At 38.4% G+C, this 25,757-nt stretch overlaps 1 protein-coding gene across 1 annotated transcript; it reads right to left on the reverse strand.

Annotated features, from left to right (window-relative positions):
* Positions 1 to 4,954: 4,954 nt before the first annotated feature.
* On the reverse strand, positions 4,955 to 25,338 carry LOC137295987 (deleted in malignant brain tumors 1 protein-like). The gene is made up of 14 exons (XM_067827604.1): positions 25,135 to 25,338; positions 21,936 to 22,020; positions 20,908 to 21,038; positions 19,162 to 19,320; positions 16,671 to 16,755; positions 15,504 to 15,622; positions 14,985 to 15,131; positions 14,168 to 14,243; positions 12,557 to 12,669; positions 10,860 to 11,027; positions 9,467 to 9,566; positions 8,299 to 8,420; positions 6,963 to 7,121; positions 4,955 to 6,647 (listed from the first exon to the last, which is right to left on the reverse strand). Exons 1-14 carry the CDS (start codon positions 25,235 to 25,237, stop codon positions 6,268 to 6,270), a joined length of 1,947 nt encoding a protein of 648 aa, XP_067683705.1. The 5' UTR covers positions 25,238 to 25,338; the 3' UTR covers positions 4,955 to 6,267.
* Between the last annotated feature and the right edge of the window lie 419 nt (positions 25,339 to 25,757).

The following is a 25,757-nucleotide window of genomic DNA, read 5'->3' on the forward strand; positions in this document are numbered from 1 at the left end:
CTGGAATATTGCTAAAAGCGGCACGAAACCAAATTCACTCTGCCTGGAGATTAAATTGCCACACCATCTACCAATATTAACCATTAATGGGAACTCACATACAGCTGGATACCTATTATAAAAGTCTTCCGTATTCTCTTTCTGGGACAGCACACAGATAATATTCATTTGACAATGAAGATTTATATTCATTGGTTACACTTGAATCACAAATTTTAGAATAAACATTTTGTCGATTATAGTATTTAAACCTCTTTACAAAGGTATTGAGAAACGCGTTTTAATCATCCACTCCAAGTGTGATCCACATTAAACCAAAGTGAGTGAGTGAGTTTAGTTCTGCGTCGCTTTTAGCACTATTCCAGCAATATCACGGCGGGGGACACCAGAAATTATACCCATGTGGGGAATCGAACCCGGGTCTTCGGCGTGACAAGCGAACGCTTTAACCATTGGGCTACCCCACCGCTCACTAAACCATAGCCAAAACTACTTAGTGTTGAACCTTTGATGTCCAAGTTATACGATTACATTAATCTAATGATTTACATGATGATAAATAACATTGTTTTGGAAATCTAACAGTTGGCAAGTTTAACCAAAATGTAATCTATCGTTTATAATAATCAATAAACAGACCGTGTCTACCACATTCACCTAAAGCAGCGTCATTTGAGACGTAATACCCAACACCTAAAACATATTTACAAAATTTAATGTAAAAAAAACATTCAACATACTGAATTTAGGAAAATCACAATATCTCACGGGAATGAAGTAGAATTGATAAATTTGATATTTTAACAGCAGATTTTAATTTTAATTTTATAGCTGTAGAAAATGCCAAATCTACTAGAGGTCGAGCTCTCTGTGTTATTATGTGTAAATTTAATTATTTTGGTGGTTTGGCTCATGACGTCTTCAATACAATAATCTTGTCCATCCTATCTTACCCCACGGGTCAGGTGTATGGGTGTACGAAACAATTCAGTTGTTTCCACGCAGTACAAAAGAAGACTTGGGCGTCTTCGGTAAGTCCCCAAATTTACAGGTCCGGGGAGAGATCTGTTGAACTACTCCATTTCTAAACAAAAAAATCGAAATTGTACGGTTTTGGTATAAGCTCTGCTGTACTGAGCAGCCAAGAATATCGAGTACTTTATGCACATGGTATAATACCTTTTCAAAACCTTGGAATTGTTGTTAATATTCTTTAACAAACTTAAATCTCCCAGTGGTGGATCGGCATATGTCTGAAGGGGAATTTTACAATGTTTCACAGTGAATACGATCTTAAGATTGTTACTGAAATAGTACCGAGATCTCATCGCAGCATACTTTGCAAGCGAAACACCCGTTGATGCCAGAATTTGTAAACACTGTGATGGCAATACCATTGAGTCAGTTCACTGTTTGCTTACTTGTCCACTATATTCGGATTTACGATATGACTTGTTTCAAAATGTATTAAATATTAACCCATATTAACGCCTACCGACCAGGCCGCATTTACATCAGGTAATGTTAAATCAATAGAACCCATTAGCTGCATTGTTTACTAAAATGTTGAATAGATTTGAACGGACCCTGGAATCATGTAATTATATATACCACAGTTCATTGTTGCTTACAAAGCCTGTGACATTTTATTTACCATTGGCGAATTGGGTTGTGGGAATGGTGGTGCAGGGATAAGCGCACGCACACACACCGTCCTGAAAGTGTATTAAATAACCACTGAGAACGGATGAAAATGAAGTGTGCTCCCCCTTTTCTTAAAATGTAGTATCCGGCTCTGTTCTGTTTCAGGAATAATGTAGTGTCTCGCTGTCCATATGCCCGGATGTCATGTTTTATCGTTTTATCAAATGTGACCAAGTGACACACAGAGAAAATATACTCTTCCCGAATCCCACCTCTGGATCCTTTACCGACAATGATTATCGTGACATGTGTTTAAATCTAGGACAAATTATTGTATGATGCAAAAATACAAACCGGGCCCCAATCCACAAAGCTTTACGACATTCGTAATTCTATGACAAACTGTAGAGTTACGACAGATTGTAACGTTACGAACGCTTTGTGGATCGACACCCAGGGCCTAGATTTTCGAAGCCCACTTAGCGCTAAGATAGTCGTACGTTGATGTTAATGTATGGCACTTACGACTATCGTAGCGCTAAGAGAGCTTAGAAAATCTAGGCCCAGGGCCCTTATTCTCGAAACGGTCGTAGCCAATGTGTTAAGAATGGGCTTAAGAACTTCGTAAGGCTACGAACGTTTCGAGAATAGCTAGCCTTGTCTTCAACGACCCACGTTTGTCAACAGATAAGCAGTCTACTTAACCGGCTTGGGGAGTCAGGCTCGCTGACTCGACACGTCCTTGTATTCCAGTTGCGTAGACGGATGCTCGTGCTGTTAATCACTGGATTGTCTGAACCAGACTCCATTATTTACAGAACGTTGGCATATACAGCTGGAATATTGCTGTGTCAAACTAAACTCACTCAATATTCTTCCACTGTCATTGAAGAATAACAACACGAAGTCTGACTATGGTGTTTTGGGGTGTTCAAATAAGATCGCTCTTTCAAATATAGCTTCATTTCGTTCGACTCTTGAGCCAATTTCCAAGATTGCGCTGAGTGGAACTGTTACTGTACACCTAACATTAACACTTCGGAAGAGATTGTTCTCTTGGGCCTGATCAGGGCCAGTTTCACAATGCTATCGTGGCGGTACTTCTGTCCTACCTTCTATACTGTAACATACTACATGGTAGATCTAGACTTACGACTGTCTCAGCGCTATGAAACATGACACTAGTGTGTCATTTGTTCTCCGTAACTCAGAGCCGGAATTGAGTTACTTTTACGTGGGCATTCCAGAGTTTCTGGACGGAATACACACCCAAACAACACAGCTGTGCTTCCTCCAGATAATTCAGTTTTACGTTAGGATGTACACGATGCCAGTGGGAAAAGACTATCAAGATTACGTTTACTTCGAAGGATTTTTATCCAGCCTATGTCATCTTTCTCAACCGTTTCAGCAAAGTGTAGATACGAAGGGATGTCAATAAGTTTTGAGCCTTGAGCATTTCTCATACCCAGGTGTCACAGCATATGGTACGACATTGAACCTTGGGGTGTGGCTGATGTGATATATAAGTTTTGGTATCCTACTCTCAGAAGTTATTGAACAGCTCACATTGACAGAAAGAGACCCCCCTCACGGCAGTGAAAATGAATAAAATTGAGTATAGAGCAGTAATTAAGTTTTTAGTTCTTGAAGGAAACTCGGCGAAGAACATTGAAGAAAGGCTTTCAGCAGTTTATGGGAAGTCTTCCCCTTCATCTGCTACCATCAAACGTTGGGTCAATGAATTTAAGCATGGTAGAGAGAGTCTTGAAGATGACCCCCGTCCAGGTCGCCCAACAACAAGCACTAGTCAGGAAAACATTGACAGAGTGCATAGACTTGTGCTGGAAAATCGTGGAATCACACTCCACGAGTTAGAGGAGACCACAGGCATTTCACACGGATCCATCGAGACAATTCTTCATGAACATCTCGTCATGTCTAAGGTGTGCGCAAGACGGGTGCCAAGAATGCTTACAGATGAAATGAAGCACACAAGGGTCACCACAAGCAACTCCATGCTAACCAGATACAACAAGAATCCACAAGATTTTCACTTTATGCTAGCAACCTGTGATGAAACTTGGATCTACCACTATGATCCTGAGAGCAAACAAGTATCCTTGGAATGGAAACATGCCACTTCTCCCAGGACCAAAACGTTCAAAGCCTCCAGATCAGTGCAGAAAGTAATGGCGACAGTCTTCTGGGATAGCAAAGGCGCCATCCACATAGATTACTTACTAAAAGGAAGAACAATGAATGGGGAATACTACGCTAACTTGTTGAGGCAAGTGCGACAGTCAATCAAGGCGCCAGGGCAAGATCAGACGTGGTATTCTTCTACATCAAGACAATGCTCCAGTACACACCTCTCGCGTTGCAGCCGCTGCTGTCCAGGAATGCGGGTACGAAATCTTGCCGCATCCCCCCTACTCTCCAGACCTGGCACCAAGTGATTACCATTTGTTCCCAAATCTCGATAAACCTAACTTATATTTTATCTATTTTTGTATGTACGGATGTAAGGACAGATTTCGGTTTCAAGCCGCTTTTAGGAATAAGAAATGTGTTGTCAGCAGTAATTCCTCAGGTTCTCGCCTATGACCGAGCCGCACAAATGAGTGAGTGAGTGAGTGAGTTGAGTTTGAAGCCGCTTTTATGAATATGCCAGCAACTGTACACCAGAAATGTGCTTCACATAGTGGACCCAAGTAGGTATCGTCTGGGCCTAAGGCAAAAGCAATCCTTACAGCCACTCAGTTCATGCCAACTATCTGTACATAAGAGAAACTATGTTTGTGTCTTGAGCTGCTGTGTAATGAACAACAGTAGGGACATTGACAGACGCCCCCAGTCAAAATATGAATAAGTTTTGATGACTATGAATTAACGATCCCAAGGGCAATCATGTTCTTAAGTACAATGTGTGAAGCCCCTTTCTGGTGTCACCCGCCTTGGTATTGATGACATATTGTGAAAAGCGATGTTAAACTAAACTCACTCACTTTCTGTCCTCTTCTTCAATATGCCAACAATAAAAGTCACGGACAACACACAGTGATGCAAATCTGCGGTCAGAGACCCAGGATGGGCTATTGTAAATAAGGATGATACAAGGATGAGCCAGGTTCAGGATACTGAGACAATGGCTAAGGGAGACAACCCTGCACAGATGTAATGTCTCGCAGACCGCTATACAATTGTACAAGTCTGTGACAATCGGCATGCACGAAGCCAGGGTGTCGCATGCTAACACTGTTGTATCTATCACTATTCCTACAAAACAAATGATAAATCAACACAAGCCTTTATAAAACAACAGATCTATTTAGAAAATGCAATTAACAAATTTACAAAAAACAATTTTATGATCTGACATATGAACTGACACTTGTCATAATTATATGACAACATGGATGAATAAAGTCTTTGAACGACACTTTGAAGTGATACATAGAAACAAATGGACCCAGATTTACAAAGCTCTCATAGTGTTAAGATGGTTGTAAGTGCCACAGATTAACAACTTACGACTCTCTTGCTCTAAAAGGGATTCGAAAATCGAGGTGTTGGACATTATAATGATGTCAACTTGGGTATTACATTAGGAACTTGACCTTATGGAATATATTCTTACCTCTTCATCAGGTGAATGTGTAAGAATATACTCCAAAACACCACATCCTCAAAAATAATGAAGTTGACAAATATATATAAGTTCTTGAAGTCTTTTAGCAGCCTTTAGAAGTGGTTATAATGGATACACCTATTTCTTTGAGAAACAACATTTCTGGTCATTTCAGACCCCTGCATCAGGTGAAGTGACAGTTCCACGTCATAGCATCAACTGTCAGTTCAACTGATGAAGGGGTCTGAAATGACCCTGAAACCTTGTAAGTCAAAGAATTAGAAGAAGATTTATCCATGAAAGATCTTGGTCAAAATAGTTCTTGCTTTCATGGATCAATAGTCTGACTGATTAAGGAAAGTAAACTACATTCTTCATACACAAAAACACTCCCATGTATAAATCTGAAAAACGTCAATGTATGGGGAGATGAAAGAGGTTGTAAGGTTGCTTTCAGGATCATTGCACTTGATAGAGACATGTGGTTAGTGCATTCTTGTACACATCTTCGTAACTCACACTTTCTACCACACAAGTATACTTGTACTACTCTTCAGGTATATACTTTACCTGTACCATATACCACACATCAGTCATATTCTTTTGTGACTTTTTTCCTGTACATCAGGTATATTCTTTTAAGTCAATGGTGCGAACCAGTCCTTTCTGACCAGTGCACTGTAAAACTTGTCAGGGCGTGATTGCGATGTAAAACTAAACTCAATCACTCATAGGCAGCATTGACTTGGCTTTGCCTGTCCCAGACTGCAATGTTTGCTTGCTGTCATTGACCCCTGAAGATCTGGGTTAGAGTTAGTCTTCAGCAGCCCATGTTTGTCAGAAGAGGCAACTTATGTGATTGTTCCTGAGAGTGGCTTTGGACAAATACACAAAAAAGCAGCCGGACTGCCCCTTTTTTGAATGAGTCACTTATCACCTACTCTTGTAACTTCACTTAAAATTAAAATTATACCGACTATAGACACAAAGCCTCAAAATCTAGTCTCAGAATCTTTTTCTATCATTCCTTTCGAAATAGCATCTTCATAACTGGGAGGTAGCATAGATGGTTCTGTTGAGTCTGTGACAGGCAGGAAGTTTACATCCTGGTATGCTGGTGGTGGAGCACTAGGATCTGTGTTTCTATGGGGTGAGCTGGCAGGGAGGAAAGGGGCTGCCTGGTCTCGTGTTTGAGGATGTGGACCCGAAGATGTCTGGACAGCTGCTGACTGGGTTCTCCAGCTGGACACTACTTTAATCACTACAGCAATGATTATGATGATGATGATGATACCAGCAATGAAACCTACTATTGCTGTGACTGAAACATTCAAGTTGGAACTGGTTTCAACTGGATCTGTTGTTGTGCTCTCTGAAACAGTGTATCAAGCAACAATTATAGCTTATTTTGGCAACCTGTAACAAAATTGCTAATTGGCCAACAATTCAACTTATTATGTTACATTTTTATCACTTACTGAAGTCCACTAAATGACAATAGGTGTTAAATTGTTGTTTCAATATGTTGACTAAATGCTACCTCCTCTTAAGTGTTCCATGACAAAACAATGACAAAAGTTAATGTTTATTTTCACATAGCAAAGAAATATTACACTGTTAAAACATGTGATCCATATCTGCCTTATGTTGTAATTTTAACATGGATGAAAGTTGAAGTGATACATACGTAAACGGGTTGCCTGATATTTTATCTTGAAACCAGTCCCAATTCCATCCTCATCGGTCAAAAACATAATGGTCATGTTTTCACCTTCGCTGTAGAACACTTTCTTTTCAACGCCACACCAAACCATGTCTGGGATTGTTATCAAGTCAGACACATGCCCTGAAATAAAGGTCATGATGACTCACTTAGGTACTGTATATTACCGTAGATAAGCTGGTATCATAGAAAAGGCAAGGTCCTAACTTGATCTTTGAAATTTGTATCACAATAATATGTTCCATACATAAGCTGACCTAACAAACTTTGTTCATCTTCTTGTGGTCAGTCACAGAAATAGAGTGTCAACAAATCCTTTTTGGAATATGTGAGTAAATCCTGCCCCTAGATGGAACTAAAATCTTACCTCATAATAAAACATGATCTCTGCATATCAGACTTATGTTTGCAATCTATTTCAGTGGGGTGTCTCTGAGCTGAATTTTTTTTTCATTATTTTTATTCATTTCGGTGGACCAATTACAAGAGAGTATAGGCATACACTAAAGTCACGACAGTGCTGGCATAACAGATTTTACGTAGGAAGTAGGTAGCACCTGGTACAATCAAGCTTTCATTTCAGTGGAGCATTTACAAACAAGTATAAATGTACGTTAATGGAGTAACAATATTGGCACAGTGTACTAGCATAACAAATACTCATATCCATACAGAAAGCACAATCAGGTATTCATTTCCGAGGAGCATTTACACAAGAGTAAATGTGTGCGTTGCTGGCATAACAGGCAGGTAAATGCCTAATATGCTCATACAGAAAAGTACAATCCGGCTTTCCTTTCAGTGAAACAATTACAAGTGGGTATAAGCGTCCGTTAATGGCGTGGCAGTGCTAGCATAATAGACTAGCATAACAAGTAGGTAGTGCCATGTTGATTTTTTGGTCCTCAGAGTTTGGCTTATCTATGGTGATATACTTTACAAACTAATAAATCAAATAAAAGATCAAGGGATCACATATCTAATGTTCTGAGAAGTCAATGGTTACAATGTTAAGTACTAAGTTTCATAAATTCCCCCAGACACCTCCCAGGAGATATCTGAGTTGAAAGTCTACGATGACACATACTCGGTAGCATGTATCGAAAAATCTCATGGTGTGGTTGGTTAGGTAAAGGTGCCTTCTCATGGTGCGACCTGTAATTACAACTTGTAACATGCAATAGGGGAAGAAACCGAATGGTTTAAAGACACAATGTCCCGTTTTTTCGACAATTACTTTGGTCTATGATATATATATTGAGGCAGACATACTTTAACTTGCTCATTCACAAGTACCTACCATTGTATAAATTTACACTGTCATAACATAATGGTTTGTGATAAAGGTTGAGGTCGACAACTTCCAGCTTTATAACATCCCCCTCTGAACCTGCCTGCAGTTGCCACACGCACTGTATTCGTCTGTAACATAAAATGACAAGACACATTTCTGAATGTGGCTTTAATAAAATAATGTTCTGTCTATAAAAAAACTGTCTGTGTACTTTTTCACGGCCTTTATCAACATTCCAGTAGTATCACAGCAGGTGACACCAGAAATGGGCTTCACACGTTGCATCCATGTGGGTAATTGAACCTGGTCTTCAGCATCATAAGCAAATACTTTAACTAATTTTCACAGGAGTGAAAAGCATATTACCTACATGGGTTATCGAGTATTTCTGTGGGGGCCAATGTTACAGTGAGTGAGTGAGTGAGTGAGTGAGAGAGTGAGAGAGTGAGTGAGTGAGTGAGTGAGTGAGTGAGTGAGTGAGTGAGTGAGTGAGTGAGTGAGTGAGTTTGTTTTACACTGCACTCAGCAATATTCCAGCTGTATGGTGGCACTGTAAATAATTGCTGAAGACCTTTCTACCCCGAATATTCTGAATGACATTATTAGTGATCATTCACTAATGGGAATATTTCATCACTAACATCAGTAAATAATCATTCACATCATCTGGACCCACAATGGCTTATACGAAGTTGCATAACAAGGTGAACTAAGTTAACATTGCCATTTCTTTCCTTTTTCATTCGTAATATAAAGATGTTGGGTTAACAGATGATCAGCATGCAGCAATACTGCTTGACAAGTATTAGATGAGCCAGGCAGTGGACGCGTTTGTGACAAGCAGGTGGGGCAAGTAATGTGGACAAATACACTTGGTTGCTACAGGTAGATTGGCGATTAAGCACGTGCAATACATGCTGACCGTGGTGTCAAATCAGTACCGCTACTGTTTAACACGTGTCTCGTAGAGCGATTTAGTTCAGCAAAACACCATCACAACACAACTCACATGAGGAAATATAACTTTTCAATATTTAGACGACAACCTGTTCTCATCTTGTTTCAAATGGAATGTTCCGGAGGGCATTCCCATATATGCAAATTGGAGTTTTTGTCAGGCATGGCTCATCTAATACTTGTCAAACAGTAAGTCACATGACACAAAAGTACTCACTCTGGGTACATTTCCGGGTATCCTGGGGACGTCAGTAAATTTGTCTCATGACTCACTTTAACACTCTGTACTAAAACATTGTTTCCTTTCAGGCTGCAAGCTGTCCAAAATAAATAAAAGAATTAGTGTCATTAATTGAACACAAGAATACATGTAACAAAAACAATCCTGTGATTGGAAGATAACGTTTTTCTAAAACATAAACAAAACATATGTTTTTTTACAATTTTTTTTTCTCCAGAACAAATTATTTTCTTCAATAACATCCCTATACCCAAAATCCATACATTTTGGAGTATTTGCTAACAAATCACTTATGTCAATTCTCCATTTATTTGATAGGGTGATAATCTTGGATTAATTAATCACCCTACAGCAAGTACAGCAACAACTACAACTACAACCATCAACAGCGTCGACTTTCGGACAGAATGTGTATGTCATCATGGCTTTTGTTGGCACACAGTTTCATACTTCGGCCAGCAGAGGAATGTTGAGTCTCATACAGCTAATCTCACATAACCCTGTGTAACATCACATACTACAGGACCACTAGTCTGTGGCTAGTAAAAATCCAGTCAGGCCAGTGAGCCTTCACAGTCACTGACCCGACAGTCAAGTGAATTTTCATGGAGTCATTTTGTAAATATATCACTCTCTCTGACTTGCTAAGTTATAATACACTATTAAATAATGCAAGATTATGGCCTGATAAAAATGTTGATCATACTAGCAGCTTAATGATGAAATATTTTATTCAGAAATCCAAAACTACCACTGGGCACCAGTACACCACCAGACAAATCTATGTGCAAAGTTTGGTCAAGAAATGATGAACGGCTTTAGAGTTCTGCTCTGGAAAAGAGCACTACCACCAATTTCAGTTTAAGTCAAATTTGTTGCCAAGGAAATGCCAAAAATATTTTATTCATAACACCCAAACTATCATTAGGCACCAGAACACAACTAGACCAATCTATATGCCATGTTTGGTGAAGAAATAGCGAATGGCTTTAGAGTTCTGCTCCAAAAATATCACTACCACCAATTTCTTTCAAAGTCAAACTTGCTGCCATGGACGCTAATACGCTAAACACCAGTACACCCCCAGATCTATCAAGCTCAGTTATCATCTGCAATTAAATGCCTTTAACAAATATGTGATGATCATGATTAACAATACAATAACAGTATTAACAATAAAAATCAAGTGTCTGGAACCCCAAATTGTATTGTCTAGGACCCCTGAAATTAAGAGTATGAGTCCCAGGGACGATAAAACAGGACTTGACAAAAATTCCTGACTGCAACCACCTACACAACTGCTATCCCCACCACTACTATGACCAGACCGATGACTACCACCACCACGACTAACAATGTCATCACTCACCTGTATTTCGGTAACCTCTGTAGTGAATTTTAAATGAGCTGTTGGAATTTCCAAATGGTCTGGTCCTATTATCAAATCTGATGAACATCTTCGTCCCAGGAATCAAATACATATGATTGTGGTTGTCACAGATATCCCATGTCTGTTTATAGTCTGTATCACTTGACCCTTGAACATAAGAAATACATTTTCTAAGATCATGTCACCGACCCATGGAAAACTAAACTTTGGAAGTGACTGTCTGCTGTGAAAGGCTTAACGCTTATTAAAATACATCACTGAAGAATTACTATAAATGTGTTTGTTTGTTAGTACTCATAAAAATCAACATCCTCTCCTTTCCATTTCTTGACTTTTCAGGAAATCATCTTTGAGTGGCATTTAGAGGCTAGCATGATGAAGGAGAATGTTGACAATTTTTATGGAGATACAACTTTTTTTCTGTGAAGGCGACATTTCCACATAGATTCTAATGCAAGTGATAATGACCTCAGAATCTATGCCGAAATGTCTCCTTCAGAGAATAAGAGAAGTTGTATAACATTATTCATCAACTCAACTTCTAAACTGCCCATCGGAGAAATGATGAAGAGAAACAATTTTTTTCTTTATTGCAAAGTTGAATGTTTCAGTGTAGATGTTAGCAGCTTTGCAATCAAGAAGTTGTTAGAAAATGCAATTCAAAGATTTGAAGAAGTTGTGTATCCATAAAAAATTGTTTTTCTTCATTTCAGGAAATCATAAAAAGTGCAGTGAAACTTACACACAGAACCTGCCATACTTGTATATATTGTTTATTCAGAATTAAAGGCCTTGTGGCCCAGAGAACAACAGATTTTACAAAAATAGCAAATGAAATGACCTTGACCCTTAATATCAGCCAATCACATGCCTGATTAAGACTAGTTGAAAACATTGGTGTTTACAAACATGTCCCAGACACAGGGGATTGATTCATCATAGTTTACAAAGAAACATTCTAACACTCATCCTAAAAGAAACAGGATCTGCTGGTGCTGTCAAAACTGCTCTAAAATGTCAACGTTTCAAACTCTCTTTTCTATAGACTTTGCCTCCAATCTTTTCTCTTTATAGCGCCATTGAGCAATATCATTTGGAAATAGGTGTTCTGTAAAACAACTATCATTGTTATTATTATTAAGAAGCACAAGTGATCGACAAAACGTCACTCCCAAACACCAGTGTATGTAATAAGCCAAAAACCCAGCCAGACATCAGGATTGGTAACTTCAAAATGTTACCGGCCCAAAATGGACTTAACAAGACCAGACCATCCAAACAAAATAACTTAATTCTGACTTACAATGAGTAGCTGTTTCTGTTTTGGTAGCAATGCAGTGGTTTGAGTGTTGAGACACGATAGTTTAATGTTTGAAAAGTGATTGCTAAATTTAAATGTTCAACTTGAAAAATAGATTTTAAGAGTTCCTTGATAGCATCTTCAGACTGATAAATTCTTCACAGCATACTGCATGTCATCGGCCAATGAAGAATTAATCAAAATCCTGTTTTTTGCCTATTCTAAGTTCATAAATTCATAAATTCTATCTTGTCTGTGCTATGATCATGCTGTTAGTATGGATTTAGTGAAATAAACATGGACTAATAGTTATTATTAGATTGGAATAGAAAGAATGTTCAGGTTATATGGTAAACAAATCGTACCCAATCCTTACCATCATATACTGAAATACTACTCGATGGGCAGCGTATGTGAACATCTGTAAAGGTCACCAAGAAACTGGACACATGAGAGGGAGCAGTGAAAGACCACTGACATGTTGGGGATCTGAAAAAATAAACACTCTAAATTACTCCATGATACTACAATATGTGTAGTAAGTGAGTTTTACTTTTACACCACTTTAGAAATATTCAGGTAATACGAGGGGAAGTCAACAAGTTCATAGTAGTGAGTATCGATATACCCTTGATGATATTGTCATTGGTGTCATTATTCAGTTAATTCATCTGTGACTCTGTACACTCATACACAGCATCTCTCAGTGAAGGGCAGGAGCCTATTAAAGAGAGGTACCCTGCTCAAATCATGGAAAGCTCCAAATCTGAGTTTTGTGCAGTCATCAAGTTTCTCACAAGAGAAGGGGTGAATGTACAGGCTTCTCTTCAACAATGTGGGTTTGAACAACTAAACCATCCCCCCTACAGTCTAGATCTGGCCCCCAGCAACTACCATCTGTTTCATAATTTGAAGTCACACTTGCGTGGAACAAGATTTAGCAATGATGATGAACTCAAGGCAGCAACTGAGGCGTGGCTGAGGGACCAATCACAAGACTTCGATTTCAAGGGAATAGACAGTCTCAAAGACAAATGGGCCAAATTCATCGAGGTCCAGGGAGATTATATTGAAAAATAAAATCAATATCACAATAAATGTGCTTTGTTTTATATGGAGTTCTATGAACTTATTGACTTCCCCTCTTATCACTGGAGGGGACCCAAGAAGTGGGCTTTAGACATTGTACTCTTGGGTATTGAACCAGTGTCTTCAGCATAACGAGTGAATGCTTTAACCAATAGGCCACCCCCCCCTGCCCTCCCATCAGAGGGATATATCTGTTATCTACATCGCTGGACTGGGAAAGTTTTGCTTCATGATGGCGATTAATTAACAGCTACTCTCACTGCAAATATTATTATGTACTAGTTTCCTGCAAAATCCTACCTTGACAAGTTTTGACTTTCAAGGATGAAACAAATTCAGGGACTTTTGATTGTAAAATGTCAAAATATGAGACTTTTTCAAGCCTGTGTGAACCCTGTATATATCTCACTCTTTGTGAGAAAACATTAGGTCAGGCCAATTTTATTTCTTGCCTTTACAGATTTTTGTCCTGAGAAGACCTTAAGGCAGGAGGAAATTTTTGTTTTTAAAAATCATCACTCAAAGCAATATTCCTTCTAAATACTCAAAGTATATTTATGAAGTGTAAATGGTCCAAAAAACAATCTAAAAACACATTCAAGTAACTTTATGTTTTTGGCCAATAAAAATATTCAGATCTTATTCTTTGAGCAGGAAAAATTGATCTGTATATTTTTTTTATTCTTGAAAATACACAACAGGCAGGTTGATGAAACAAGAAATAAACCTTGTCTTGGCTTACTGCACAAACCTTTAGATGACATAAGCACCTCCAAAACACATCTATGTCTGGATAACATGAATATCAGCAGAATCCAGAAGTTAATGGTGCCAAGGTTTATGTTTGACCACTCAGTCAACTACCAAAAAGTTTGACAAAGCAATAAACTCAACTTACAGGTTGCCTTCGCCTTTGCGAACTACAATTTCGCCTGTTTGGAAATAGTCTGTGTGAAGGCTGTTTCCACACCTGTCTGAAATCGAGAACAATGAAAGGGTATGGGAGTGTGGTTGAACACTATACAGAAAAAATATTTATCTCATTATGTTACCTCATACATACATGTTAATTTCGGATTGGCTGAGCACTCTTCCACTTTTTTTCGATGTTGTACCCTGCTTAGAAATGAGTAACATTTTCTATGTACCCCACTAACAGGATCGGGCTCACTGACCTGGTTGACACATGTCATCGGTTCCCAGTTGTGCAGATCAATGCTCATGCTGTTGGTCACTGGATTGTCTGGTCTAGACTCCATTATTTACAGACCGCCGCCATATGGCTGGAATATTGCTGAGTGCGGCGTAAAACTAAACTCACTCACTCACTAAACTGGGAATAATGCTAGATGCCAATATTTTTGGAACAAAAAGTCATTTTCCCCTGGTTATAATGCAAATCACACAGGCTGCATGTTATGTCAATTGGTGAATTGTCAGGTGGCCAAACTGATTAATGCTTTAAGTAGTCTTGTAATCCATGGTGGGATAACATATGTGATAATACACTTACTGCCACCTAAAATGATAACAAGTCACCTGCAGCCCCTCCACGTGGGGATTATCCAGTCATTCAAGGCTCATAACAGGATATATCAGCTCAGTCACCTTGTTGGTTGCTTAGAGACTCTAACTGTCCTACCTGGAGTGAGTGAGTGAGTGCTTACATATGTGTGTATGTGCATGCATGCATCCGTGCATGATTTGAGACATACCATCTTTATAACTAGCTGTAAATCCTTTAAGTCCGTTGTTGTTTTCTTGGCTCACAAACACTACATAGAGTCGTGGGGACAGGCTGTGGAACGTCGGTTGTTCAGAACCGCACCATTTCCCGAGCAAAGGACCTTGTTCTGTGTCGCCTAGATATGGAAGAAAATGTTAACCAACAAATAATGACAATGCTTGATTATATCTGAACTGATACCCCTTCACCCCTAAATTTTAAAAACGGAACGAAATAAACAAATATAATAAAATCAGACATTAAAATCAATTTCCTTAAGTGGTATTCATAAGATAAACACATTATTATATCAGTTACTTCTCACACTAAAATCTATCCCTAATTCGAGAATATTCAAAATATCTGAAGTTCTTTCATAATTAGCATTCATTATTTATTTTACTTATCAATGGATATGTGAATAATCAATTCAAATTTTCACCAATGTCTTAAAGGTAGCTGATAAGTCTAACATAGTAGCATTCAAGCGATGCCGAGACTTACGTACCATCGTAAACAAGAACATATGCATACTGACAGGATAAACTGAGATCAGACTTCAGGACGTCCAGTCTCATATTGTGATGAGGTGTAATGGTCCTTATACGGTATGTGCATCGCTGAAAACTGAAAAACTTGAAAGTTTACCACTGGAACCATTTCTTTAATGTGCAAATCTTTGATGTGACATATTGATAATAAAAATATGTCCAATTAACTGCGTTGTACTCTTCCCCATGCCGGCAAGCTCTAAGCACATACAATATAATGGACATTATTACTCCTGATAAACAAAGCTGTGAGGCATAGGATGTTAGCAGTCATGCGACTTATCCCACCAGGTACCCATTTTCTGCTGGGGGGAACAGAGGCAGTTTTGAACAAACTCACTTGCCCACGGTGAGACCACATGTATCATATGTGCTTTGTTGTGGGACAAGACTGAAGTTCTAGAAACTCAACTGTTTCCATGGAAACTATTTCCTCAAGAACATTAAAGTTTCCTTAACTTGACCAAATCCTATATTAAAGGTAAATATTCTTAGCAATATTAAAATTGCTTAAAGTCAACCATTTGGCCTACAAGGAGGTAATTTCTTCAAACACTGTCACCCAGATTCCCTGCTACACCTATTAGTGTCATTTTGGTAGGTGGTGTGTGGTCGTTTGTATAGAGCTCAAGTCACAAGCTATGTTGGTCATGGAGAGTCTTTGGATGGGTGACCGTGTTTGGCAGTTTGATGCCTGAGATATTCTTGAGAAAATAGTTTCCACGGAAACAGCTGATACGCTATAGAATAGTTTTCAAGGTTGGGGAACCTTGGATATTGTCAAGAATATTTACCTTGAATACAGCATTACGTCAAGTTGAGGAAACTTTAATATTCATGAGAATAGTTTCCATGGAAACACTTGAGTTTGGGCATCTTGAATATTGCCAAGAATGGTTACCTTGACAACAGGATTTGGTTGAGTTTTGGAAATTTTAATACTCAATCGAATAGTTTCCTTGGACGTGGTGGAGTTTGGGCATTTTGAATATTGTTGAGAATCGCTACCTTGAATACAGGATTTGCTTGAGTTGCCCTGTTGGGGAAACTTTAATATTCTTTAGAATAGTTTTCACAGAAACAGTTGAGTTTGAACATCCTGATTATAGCTGAGGAACACTTACCTTGGGTAGGGCTGGGGATGTAGAGGAGAATGGAAGGAGCGTTTCATTTTGCCAGCAGAAACCAGACTCCTGCTGCATGATGTTTCTGGATAACAAAAGAGAATATACACCATAGCGTAAACACTGAACATGCTATCCTTTAGAAATAGGAAAATAATTTAACTCACTTAACACACATTTATATGTATGTATGTATGTATGTATGTATGTATGTATGTATGTATGTATGTATGTATGTATGTATGTATGTATGTATGTATGTATGTATGTATGTATGGATGGATGGATGGATGGATGGATGGATGCATGCATGCATGCATGTATGGTTACAATGAAGATAAATTTCTCCAACAACTTGAGGGAACCAACTGCAAACCTTATGCAGTTGAATTACACAAGGATCATGGATCGAATTGCTGAAAAACATGAGTAAATAACATGCATTTGAACAGTTGCGTTTTCATATTAAATTTTGTTAAGAATTTTTAATCATTTATTGAATGCATGACAATGATTTTTTCAAAATGATGAATTTGTTTACAAAACATCAGCTCATGTGTAAACAGTACCTTTAAACAATATGGATTATTCTGCAAAATCTACTTTCGAACGGTTGACTGAAGTAAGTGGTTACACATACACTAGTGAGTCTAAAGTTTTGATTGATAGTATATGTATTCTTTGGGAGACAATCTTTCAAACCCTGCATAATCATTGTCCATGTGGAATTTCTGGCCCAGTTTCTTAATTTGAGAGAAGCTTCTGTGCAGAGTTATGTCCCTTGGAAATGCTGGATACTGTGATAATGGGTTTGAATCCTGGTTTGCTTCAATCACATTTTAATGTTTATTGTCACTATTACGTGACCAAAAGGAAAAACATCCCTGACCAGCATTTTTGGTCTCTCACATGAAGCCACGGTCTAGTGAATGAGTGAGTGTAGTTACACACCTCTTTTAGCAATATTCCAGTGATATCATGGTGGGGGATACCAGAAATGGGCGTCACACATTGTATCCATATGGGGGGAACTGAACCTGTCTCCTCAGCCTGATAAGCAAACACTTTCAAAGAATATAAGAATAACCTTTTACACACCAGAAACATGGCATGCATATTGTTAAGATTTATTAAATCCTGTATCATGTGATGATTGTGACCAGGAGTGGTAATTATCCTATGTTTTTACAGGTGTAGAAATTATATCTGCAATAGATGATGCCAGAGAGAATAAGTAACCAGGAGATGACAGTATTCCAACAGAATACTTAAAGCAAGTTAAGGAGATATGACTGTGTCCCACATTGCTTCATTGTTTACACAAAGCTGCATGGACTACTGTTGATTTAATACCTATACATAAAAAGGGAAGGAATATTGAACCTGGTAATTATAGGGGCGTATCATTGTTGAAAACTTTGTGTAAATTATATATATCTATCATAAACAAGATTATTAATACCTCTGTCGAGAAGGAAAGTGTAATTGGTGAATACAAAAGGGAGGAGTGGGGAGGGAGATAAAGTGAGGGTAGAAAATATCACTCGAAAACATCCTGGTTGCTTACCAATCAGGTTCAACTTTTGGAAATAGATATGGTTAAAGAAAATGGTATTCATTATTTTGATTGTTCCACTGGTGTTAGACAAGGATGTCCACATAATCCTTTGTTGTCCTCCATATTTATGAAAGTTTGGACCAGGGGCCCCTTTCACAAAACTCTCGTAAGCCTATGGTCTCGTAACTTTTCTCGTAGCATTCCTACTTCCTATGTTATGGTATAGGAGGTACGAATGCTACGAGAAAAGTTACGAGTTAGGCTTACGAGAGCTTTGTGAAAGGGGCCCCAGGCCATTTATTAATCGGTCAAGTAATTAGTGTGCTCTTTTTATCTGCAGTTTAGGCAGTGTGAGACATGGGAGTGAACCATTTCAGCCAGTTAACTAAGATATTTGATACTCCATGATTGGAGTTTCAAAGTTATAGGACACTGGGTGCTGTTAGTTCAGGGCGGTGGGGAAGTCTAGTGGTTAAAGCGTTCGCTGGTCACGCTGAAGACCCGGGTTCAATTCCCCACATGGGCACAATGTGTGAGGCCCATTTTCTGGTGTCCCCCGCCGTGATATTGCTGGAATATTGCTAAAAGCGGCGTAAAACCAAACTCACTCACTCACTGTTAGTTCAGATGTCTGTATGACCCACTGAAAATTCACAGGACACATCAAATAAAAAATAAACACACATTTCAGATTAAACATTTCTTATAATTAGCAGTGAAATTATTTACAAACGTAAATCGCAGTGAGAGGCTCTCTCTGTATATACAGAAAATAGTTTAGATGATACTATACATTCAATATCTAGGTTTGATTCCACACATGGGTACAATGAGCGAACACCTGGTTTCCCCTTCTTGAGGACTGGCAAATATCACTGGCATGTTGTTCGACTCATAGTAAACCCTTCTGAAGTCAATCACTCACAGACATACCCTCAATCATCTGGTACACCATCTTAAAGCCTCTGCTGCTACGCGAACGAGTTGATCCTGTCTTGAACACAACCAGAAGGGCCTGGATGAAGAACTCATACTTTCTGCTTCTCACATAGCCACACAGCACGGCTAGTTTGGTATTTCTGGTTGACGTGACTGTGACAAGGAAAAACATACATGTAGAACTCTCATAAGCTGAGGTGTATTACTTTAAACAATATACATAACAGATTAGGACAGAAATCTTAGCTGAGATGGCTCTCTTAATTGTAACTGTTTAAATGAGAAAAAGATCAATTATTATGCATATATTATGCTTAAAACAATGAAAGATAATTAATTATCAAAGAACTATGGTTGGTTCACAAAGATGGAATTCTTAATTGTCATTGTTTAAATGAAGAAAAATGGAAAGCTACATGCATACCTTACATCTGAAACTCGTATCTTTGACTGGAGAAAATGAGAAGTTGTGTAATCGGAAATATTCAGTGGAAATGTTAAATATTTTGTGTTAAACCTCTTTTTTTTACATCAACCTGTGAAGATCTGTGTTAAAATTGATCTTCAGTAACCCATGCTTGTCGTAAGAAGCAGCAAACAAGATCAGTTGTTAGACTTGCTGACTTAGTTGAAACATGTCATCATATGTCAACTGAGTAAATCGATGTTAAGGCTGTTGATCACTGGATTGTGTGGTCCTGACTTGATTTTACAGCCCGCCACCACAAAGCTGGAATACTGCTGAGAGTGGCGTTAGACAACAACCTAATCAAACCAAAATCTGTTCACATAATTATTTTAACTTATCGGCACTGCATCGACCTATGGAGGAAACATGGGTATCTAGGTCTCTACCTCCTCCTTATGTACAGTATGATGCTTCAGTTCATGTTGCCTTGGATTAAAGTGGGTTAAACTACCAATCTACATCAAGAGGTTGTCTTGTGGCGATGCCATGTTGGAAGGAACATCAGCAGGGTGAGGTCAAGCACTGGATTGTCTGGTCCAGATTTGACCACGTGTAATACTGCTGAGCGAACAAAATCATCGCAATCAGTATGCAAAGTATTTTCCAATTTTGCTTGCCAGTCAGTCTAGATATGCCTAAAAGTTACTAGTCCATAAAACAATTCACCTGAATGTCGACATAAGTTGCTAATACTTTAAGTCATTTGACATGATCTACCAAGCATACTGTAAGGATTTGACATGTGTCCTGCCTATTTGCATGACCGCGTCGCTGTTCCGGTAAGTAGCTCAACACCCTTGACATGTGAGGTGTTGTTGTGACTTGAAATAATGACAGCTCTTACAGATAACTTTCTTATTATCGAGTGATAAATTATGACAATTAAAATCCTCATTGGTAGAAGAATTATAAAGCCTCATACCAAACTGGAAACAAATAGCACTTATAGTTTTAAAGAAAAGTTACTAAACACCGTCCTGAAACATTTTCAGCCAGACTATAGTAGCAGAGTCAGTGATAGCTTACTGCTACTTTATAAAAATTCTAAAAAAGTGTATTTGGACTTTTTCTGTGTCCCTGTGGACGTGCCAATCTATTTTGTTGCATCCATTGTCAATTTTTATGTATATTGGATGTAGGAATTTGCGTCCTGTAAATCCCTGTTCATTAGAAGAAGTATGCCTTGTCATATTTCAAACTGATGTTTCAAAGAAACATATATTTCACCTGAAAGGAAAGAAAACAATCCAGATGTTGTTATCCATACTTACAAGCATAGACTGTGACAGATTCTCGTTCACAGTCAGCAGAATCTTCTATGTTAATGCTAAATCGAAGTTTGATGGTTTTGTTCTGGTTAAACATTTCTGTTGCGACAAGCTCCCAATGACATTCTTGATCCCTGAAACACAAAAGAAGTGTTCTCATGCCATCATCCAAAGGTTTTTCTTTATTTCCTCTTTAACAATGCCTTATACAACTTCCAGGTATTTAAAACCAGTCTGTAATTTATCAACTTTGGACAAGACAATTCAGTGATTGATATCATGAGCACCAATCTACACAACTGTGATATGCATCAACCAAGACAATGAGCTTGACCAAGTGGTCACATGAAATGCATGATGTGTTGAAGAATTCTCACACGCATCTGCAAGGGTACGCCCCACTGATCAACTTTGTTAGGTAATATGGATGCCTCAAATCAAAGTTTGATCAACCTTGTCAGAAAGTATAGATGTCTCAAAACAAAGTTTCCAAAATACCACTTAGCTTACTGTCATGTAAAATACAAGTTTCCATGTCACCAAGAGAGTGACAAATGAAAAAAATATTACCCACTGCCACGGTAACCACCAAACTATTCGCGAAGAAGCTCTATTGCTAACAATCATGTGACATCATAATATGATACATATACATGTAGTGTACAGAGTAAAAGAACATCTGGATTAGCTGTTTACCTGTTTTTGAGTTCACTATGAACATTAACTGCCTCTTTAAAACTAATTTTTCACATCGAATCATTTGTAAACTCAATTTAAACATTACTAACCACATTTTATTATAGTTTTAAGCTTGTTTGAATATGTTTCAATGATCTTAGTGATCAAACTTTCATGATATTTTTTCACTTAACATTGTATGCATCTCCTTGGCTCGGGTAACACTGCTACTGCAGACTGTATTACCCTTGAGAGAAGCATTAAGCCTATAATATCTGTCATTGTTTTCATTAGAGTTAATACTATCCAAATGTCATACTGACAAGGAAAGATGTACAATAAAAATGTCTTACTGTTGATACTCTGAAGGGAACCCCTCCGATGTGATTGTGTGCCTGGCAGAGTCTGTCACAGCAATCTTAGTATAACAGCCATTTTCTGTGGAGGGTAAAACAAAGACAACTATTTGACAATGGAAATATGTTTTCAGGAACATACTACTTTTGTTGGGTATAGTTACTTTTCACCAAATAAATGTTCTGAGTCATTTCCTGGGATTCGATCCTTGGGCATTCTGATCTGAAGTCTGAAAATGCCTTGTCCACTTGACCTAAGAGGTTAATTAACATTTATCAGCTAGACGATGAGGCAAGGAGTCATCTGTGAGATGACACCACAGCCAACAAGATGTGCAGAACCACAACAAATATCAACACTGTTAACAGCCTTTCATTTTTCAAGATGATCCTGGGAGTTTCTGGCGCTCTGATCCTGCCCCGAACTTCAAAGGACACAACACGCCAGCTTGGAAAGTATCGAAATGTGGATTGGTTGTTTTGTCAGAGAATACGAATTTGCATATAATGGACTTAAGTTGTATCTAGTATCATTCTTGTTGTGCTGTACAAAGTGACACATACTGTTTCATCTGTATTTAATAGATGTCATGTCTCATTGGTCACATGCTGTGTGTGAAACAATCACTGGCCCACCAGTCTGTTGATGGTAAAAGTCTAGTCAGGCCAGTAAATTTCCATAGACACTAGCCTGAGTGCTAATGAATTTTCATGGGGTCATTTTGTAAATATGTATCGCTCTCTGACGTGTTAAGTCATCAGCCTGATAAAAGTGTTAATCAAGCAGGTTTATGATGAAACCTCTGTCTATGTTCATGTTTTCGACCACTGACGTATTTTATGGGCTAGTTACTTTCAAGCATACCTTGCCTGAGTGGCTAGCAAAATCTGGAAACTATTTAGCAGACTGGTCATATGCGACAGCACAAGCTACCTATGTTCATGATATGTAGTACTGTTTAAAACACTCAGTTTAGTTTGACAATAATAAATCATCAATCAACAGATTATCAGCAAATCATTTGAATAAAGTTTACTGATTTTGCCTACATGGGTGCACTCGCGTCTGCTTTTACATCATGCGTCCTTACAGAAACAGTGTTGACAAATCCACTGTGTAAGATAACAGTGATAAATCCATAAACTATCGGTTAACCTTTGACTGAAATGTTTAGCAACTCAACTTATCATTCCTGTCTTTTTGCATAACATGTAATACATTCAACACATCAGATTTTTTTTTCATGCCTGATTGTATATGAATAATTACACTGGACATGAGAAATGCCAAATGTGAAGCACTAATTGCTACATGTCCGGGACATCCGCCAATGCAGTGATGAAATCCATAGTGTAGGCAACCCATGTACTGAGACCAACAATCAATACTTGAAACAAGTCATTGACAAAGCGTCCTGTGAATAAGGACTAAATATAGAAATTATACCATGGATAGATGACAATAGAACTGAGTAGTAATTGCAGTACTATATGTACAATGTAACAACCATTATTGTTTTGAGTAGATCAATTGAACTGTGTTTCGTAATGATTCATAATTGCTGCAATCACTGAAGTCAATAATGCTACATAAAATTGAAAAGTTAGAGGCTTTGGTGAGTGAGTGAGTTTTAGTTTTACACCACACTCAGCAATATTCCAGTTATATTCCGGCAGTCTGTAAATAACTGAGTCTGGACAAAACAATCCAGTGATCAACAGCAGGAGCATCGAATTGTGCAATAAGATGAGTCAACCAAGTTAGCGAGCCTGACCACCCAATCCCATTAGTTGATTTTCACAGCAAGCATAGTAGCCTTATAAAGACTTTGGTGACTTTGGTACATATAATGCTATCAAATATAATAGGAATTCCTCTGGACATGAACCAGGCATTCTCAAATGAGTGTAAATCTAGCTTTATGGGCAAATGACATCAGCTAATGATCATGAAGGCTAATTATTTCAATTGTTTGTTTGTCACTTAACATCATACTGTGTAGTATTCCAGAGATATGAAACAGTTATAATAATTGAGTCTGGACCAGACAATCCAGTGACCAACATCTTGGTTATTGCTCTAACAAATTCGGACATGATGACAAATTGCCTTGACTAAGTCAGCGAGTCTGACTAATAGGATCTGTTATTCACCATCAGGTGACAGCAGTAAGTAATATTCCAGCTATATGGTGGCAATCTATATATAATTGTTCCTGGACCTGAAACTAAAGTGCTCTCTGATGAATGAACAGTGAAAGTAATTTACAAAAATGTAGGAGGGGGTGGAGTCATCCCACAGATGACATCCTTACCTTGTCAGCTTGCTGACGGGATTAAACTCTTTGGTCATGTGGACAAGGCGACTGACTTAGGATCAAAAAGTCTGTCATTCGATTCCAAATGCAGGACTCAGAAATTTTGTGGCTATCACATTGGCACCCAACATGGGGGTGAGCACGTTCATATCAAATTTGAGCAAAGTAAGTCTCAGTACCCAGTTATGTGGCCCTGGACGTATACCTTCCGTTGACTGGGGGAGTATGTAGCAGGGCGTGGAGTCATACCACAGATGACATCCTTACCTTGTCAGGTTGCTGACAGGGTTAACCTCTTTGGTCATGTCGACAAGGCATCTGACTTCAGATCAGATCGAAATCAAGAACAAAATTTTCGGAAAAAGTTCCCTTCTGTTCCCCCACATTCTTTCTTCCTCAGATTAACAGATGTAACACAAAGTGGTTCAACCCTACATATTATACTTAATTTTTGGGACTTTTAGTTGTTTTTGTGAGTTCTCTGGTAGTTGTTAGGTTTTGTTCATAATTCTAGCATAAATCAAGTAATAAATATTATTTGGGTTGGGCGAACAGTAAGGAACTCTTACCAAAGTTTCTGGCTACTGCATAAAGATATATGTTATCTTTACAACTATCAATGCATAAACTCTCGCGATACCAAATACGGTATGGGTGTACATATTTTAGGGGCTGTTAACGTACTAACACCGACATGTCAAATGATTTAGTGAGCGATCACACAAACATCAACATGCTCGTGCGTTCCTGTTCAACATCAAATCGACATATTTCCTCCGATAATCCCTATGTCTGTGACCTATGCACTATCAGTTAACAGAGTTCGATGATAAAGTTTTAAGTTGCTGTGCTGCTGTACAAGCTGGAGTACCACGTACCTGTGGATTGGCCTAGGATTCGCGCACACAGACATATTGCTGCCATCACAACCTCCAGAAGTCGGCGAGACGGCATTTTAACCTCAGTTGTTGGCGTAGCCATGCCTCTTAAGTTCCCATGAACGGGATTGCGTAACGTGAAAATGAACCATCCCTGTTAGCTATGACAGCATGACCTGAGAACAATATGAGAGTGCTACCGGTGCGGTAGCAAAATAGTGCCCCGTAAAATAGAGTGCGCGTGATTTGATGCGCGACAGATCATGTCAGCTTATCGATGTTAAGATGAAGTTTTAGATCACGTTGACATTATTTCAGTCCTAAAGCGACGAGACCAAGTTTACACAGATAATGAATTTTAATTGCAGAGTAAGAAGGGATTTCTTAAGATACATATTTTTTCATTACAATGCTATTTACAAATGGAACACTCAGAAAGCTTGAAACACAAAACACATGTTTTCACATACTCGTTAAGTGTTCGTATTTATCAGCGAAAATACTTTCAAACTTGACGAAAGTATACATATATATTTACTTTATATTTATATTTATTTTTCTTTTGCATAATTCAAATTTTCTTTCTTTTCCCCAGGAGAACTTAAACCCGAACTGCTCCGAGA

The sequence above is a fragment of the Haliotis asinina genome, chromosome 9, assembly GCF_037392515.1.
Source record: "Haliotis asinina isolate JCU_RB_2024 chromosome 9, JCU_Hal_asi_v2, whole genome shotgun sequence".
Lineage (NCBI taxonomy): Eukaryota > Metazoa > Mollusca > Gastropoda > Lepetellida > Haliotidae > Haliotis > Haliotis asinina.

Excerpts from the sequence above, each read along its gene's own strand:
- LOC137295987 (XM_067827604.1), bottom strand. The coding sequence starts at position 25,237 with ATGGCTACGCCAACAACTGAGGTTAAAATGCCGTCTCGCCGACTTCTG. Across the intron at positions 22,021-25,134 it reads AATCCTAGGCCAATCCACAG|AAAATGGCTGTTATACTAAG; the intron begins GTACGTGGTACT and ends TACCCTCCACAG. Across the intron at positions 15,623-16,670 it reads CATCCCCAGCCCTACCCAAG|TTTTCAGCGATGCACATACC; the intron begins GTAAGTGTTCCT and ends CAAGTTTTTCAG.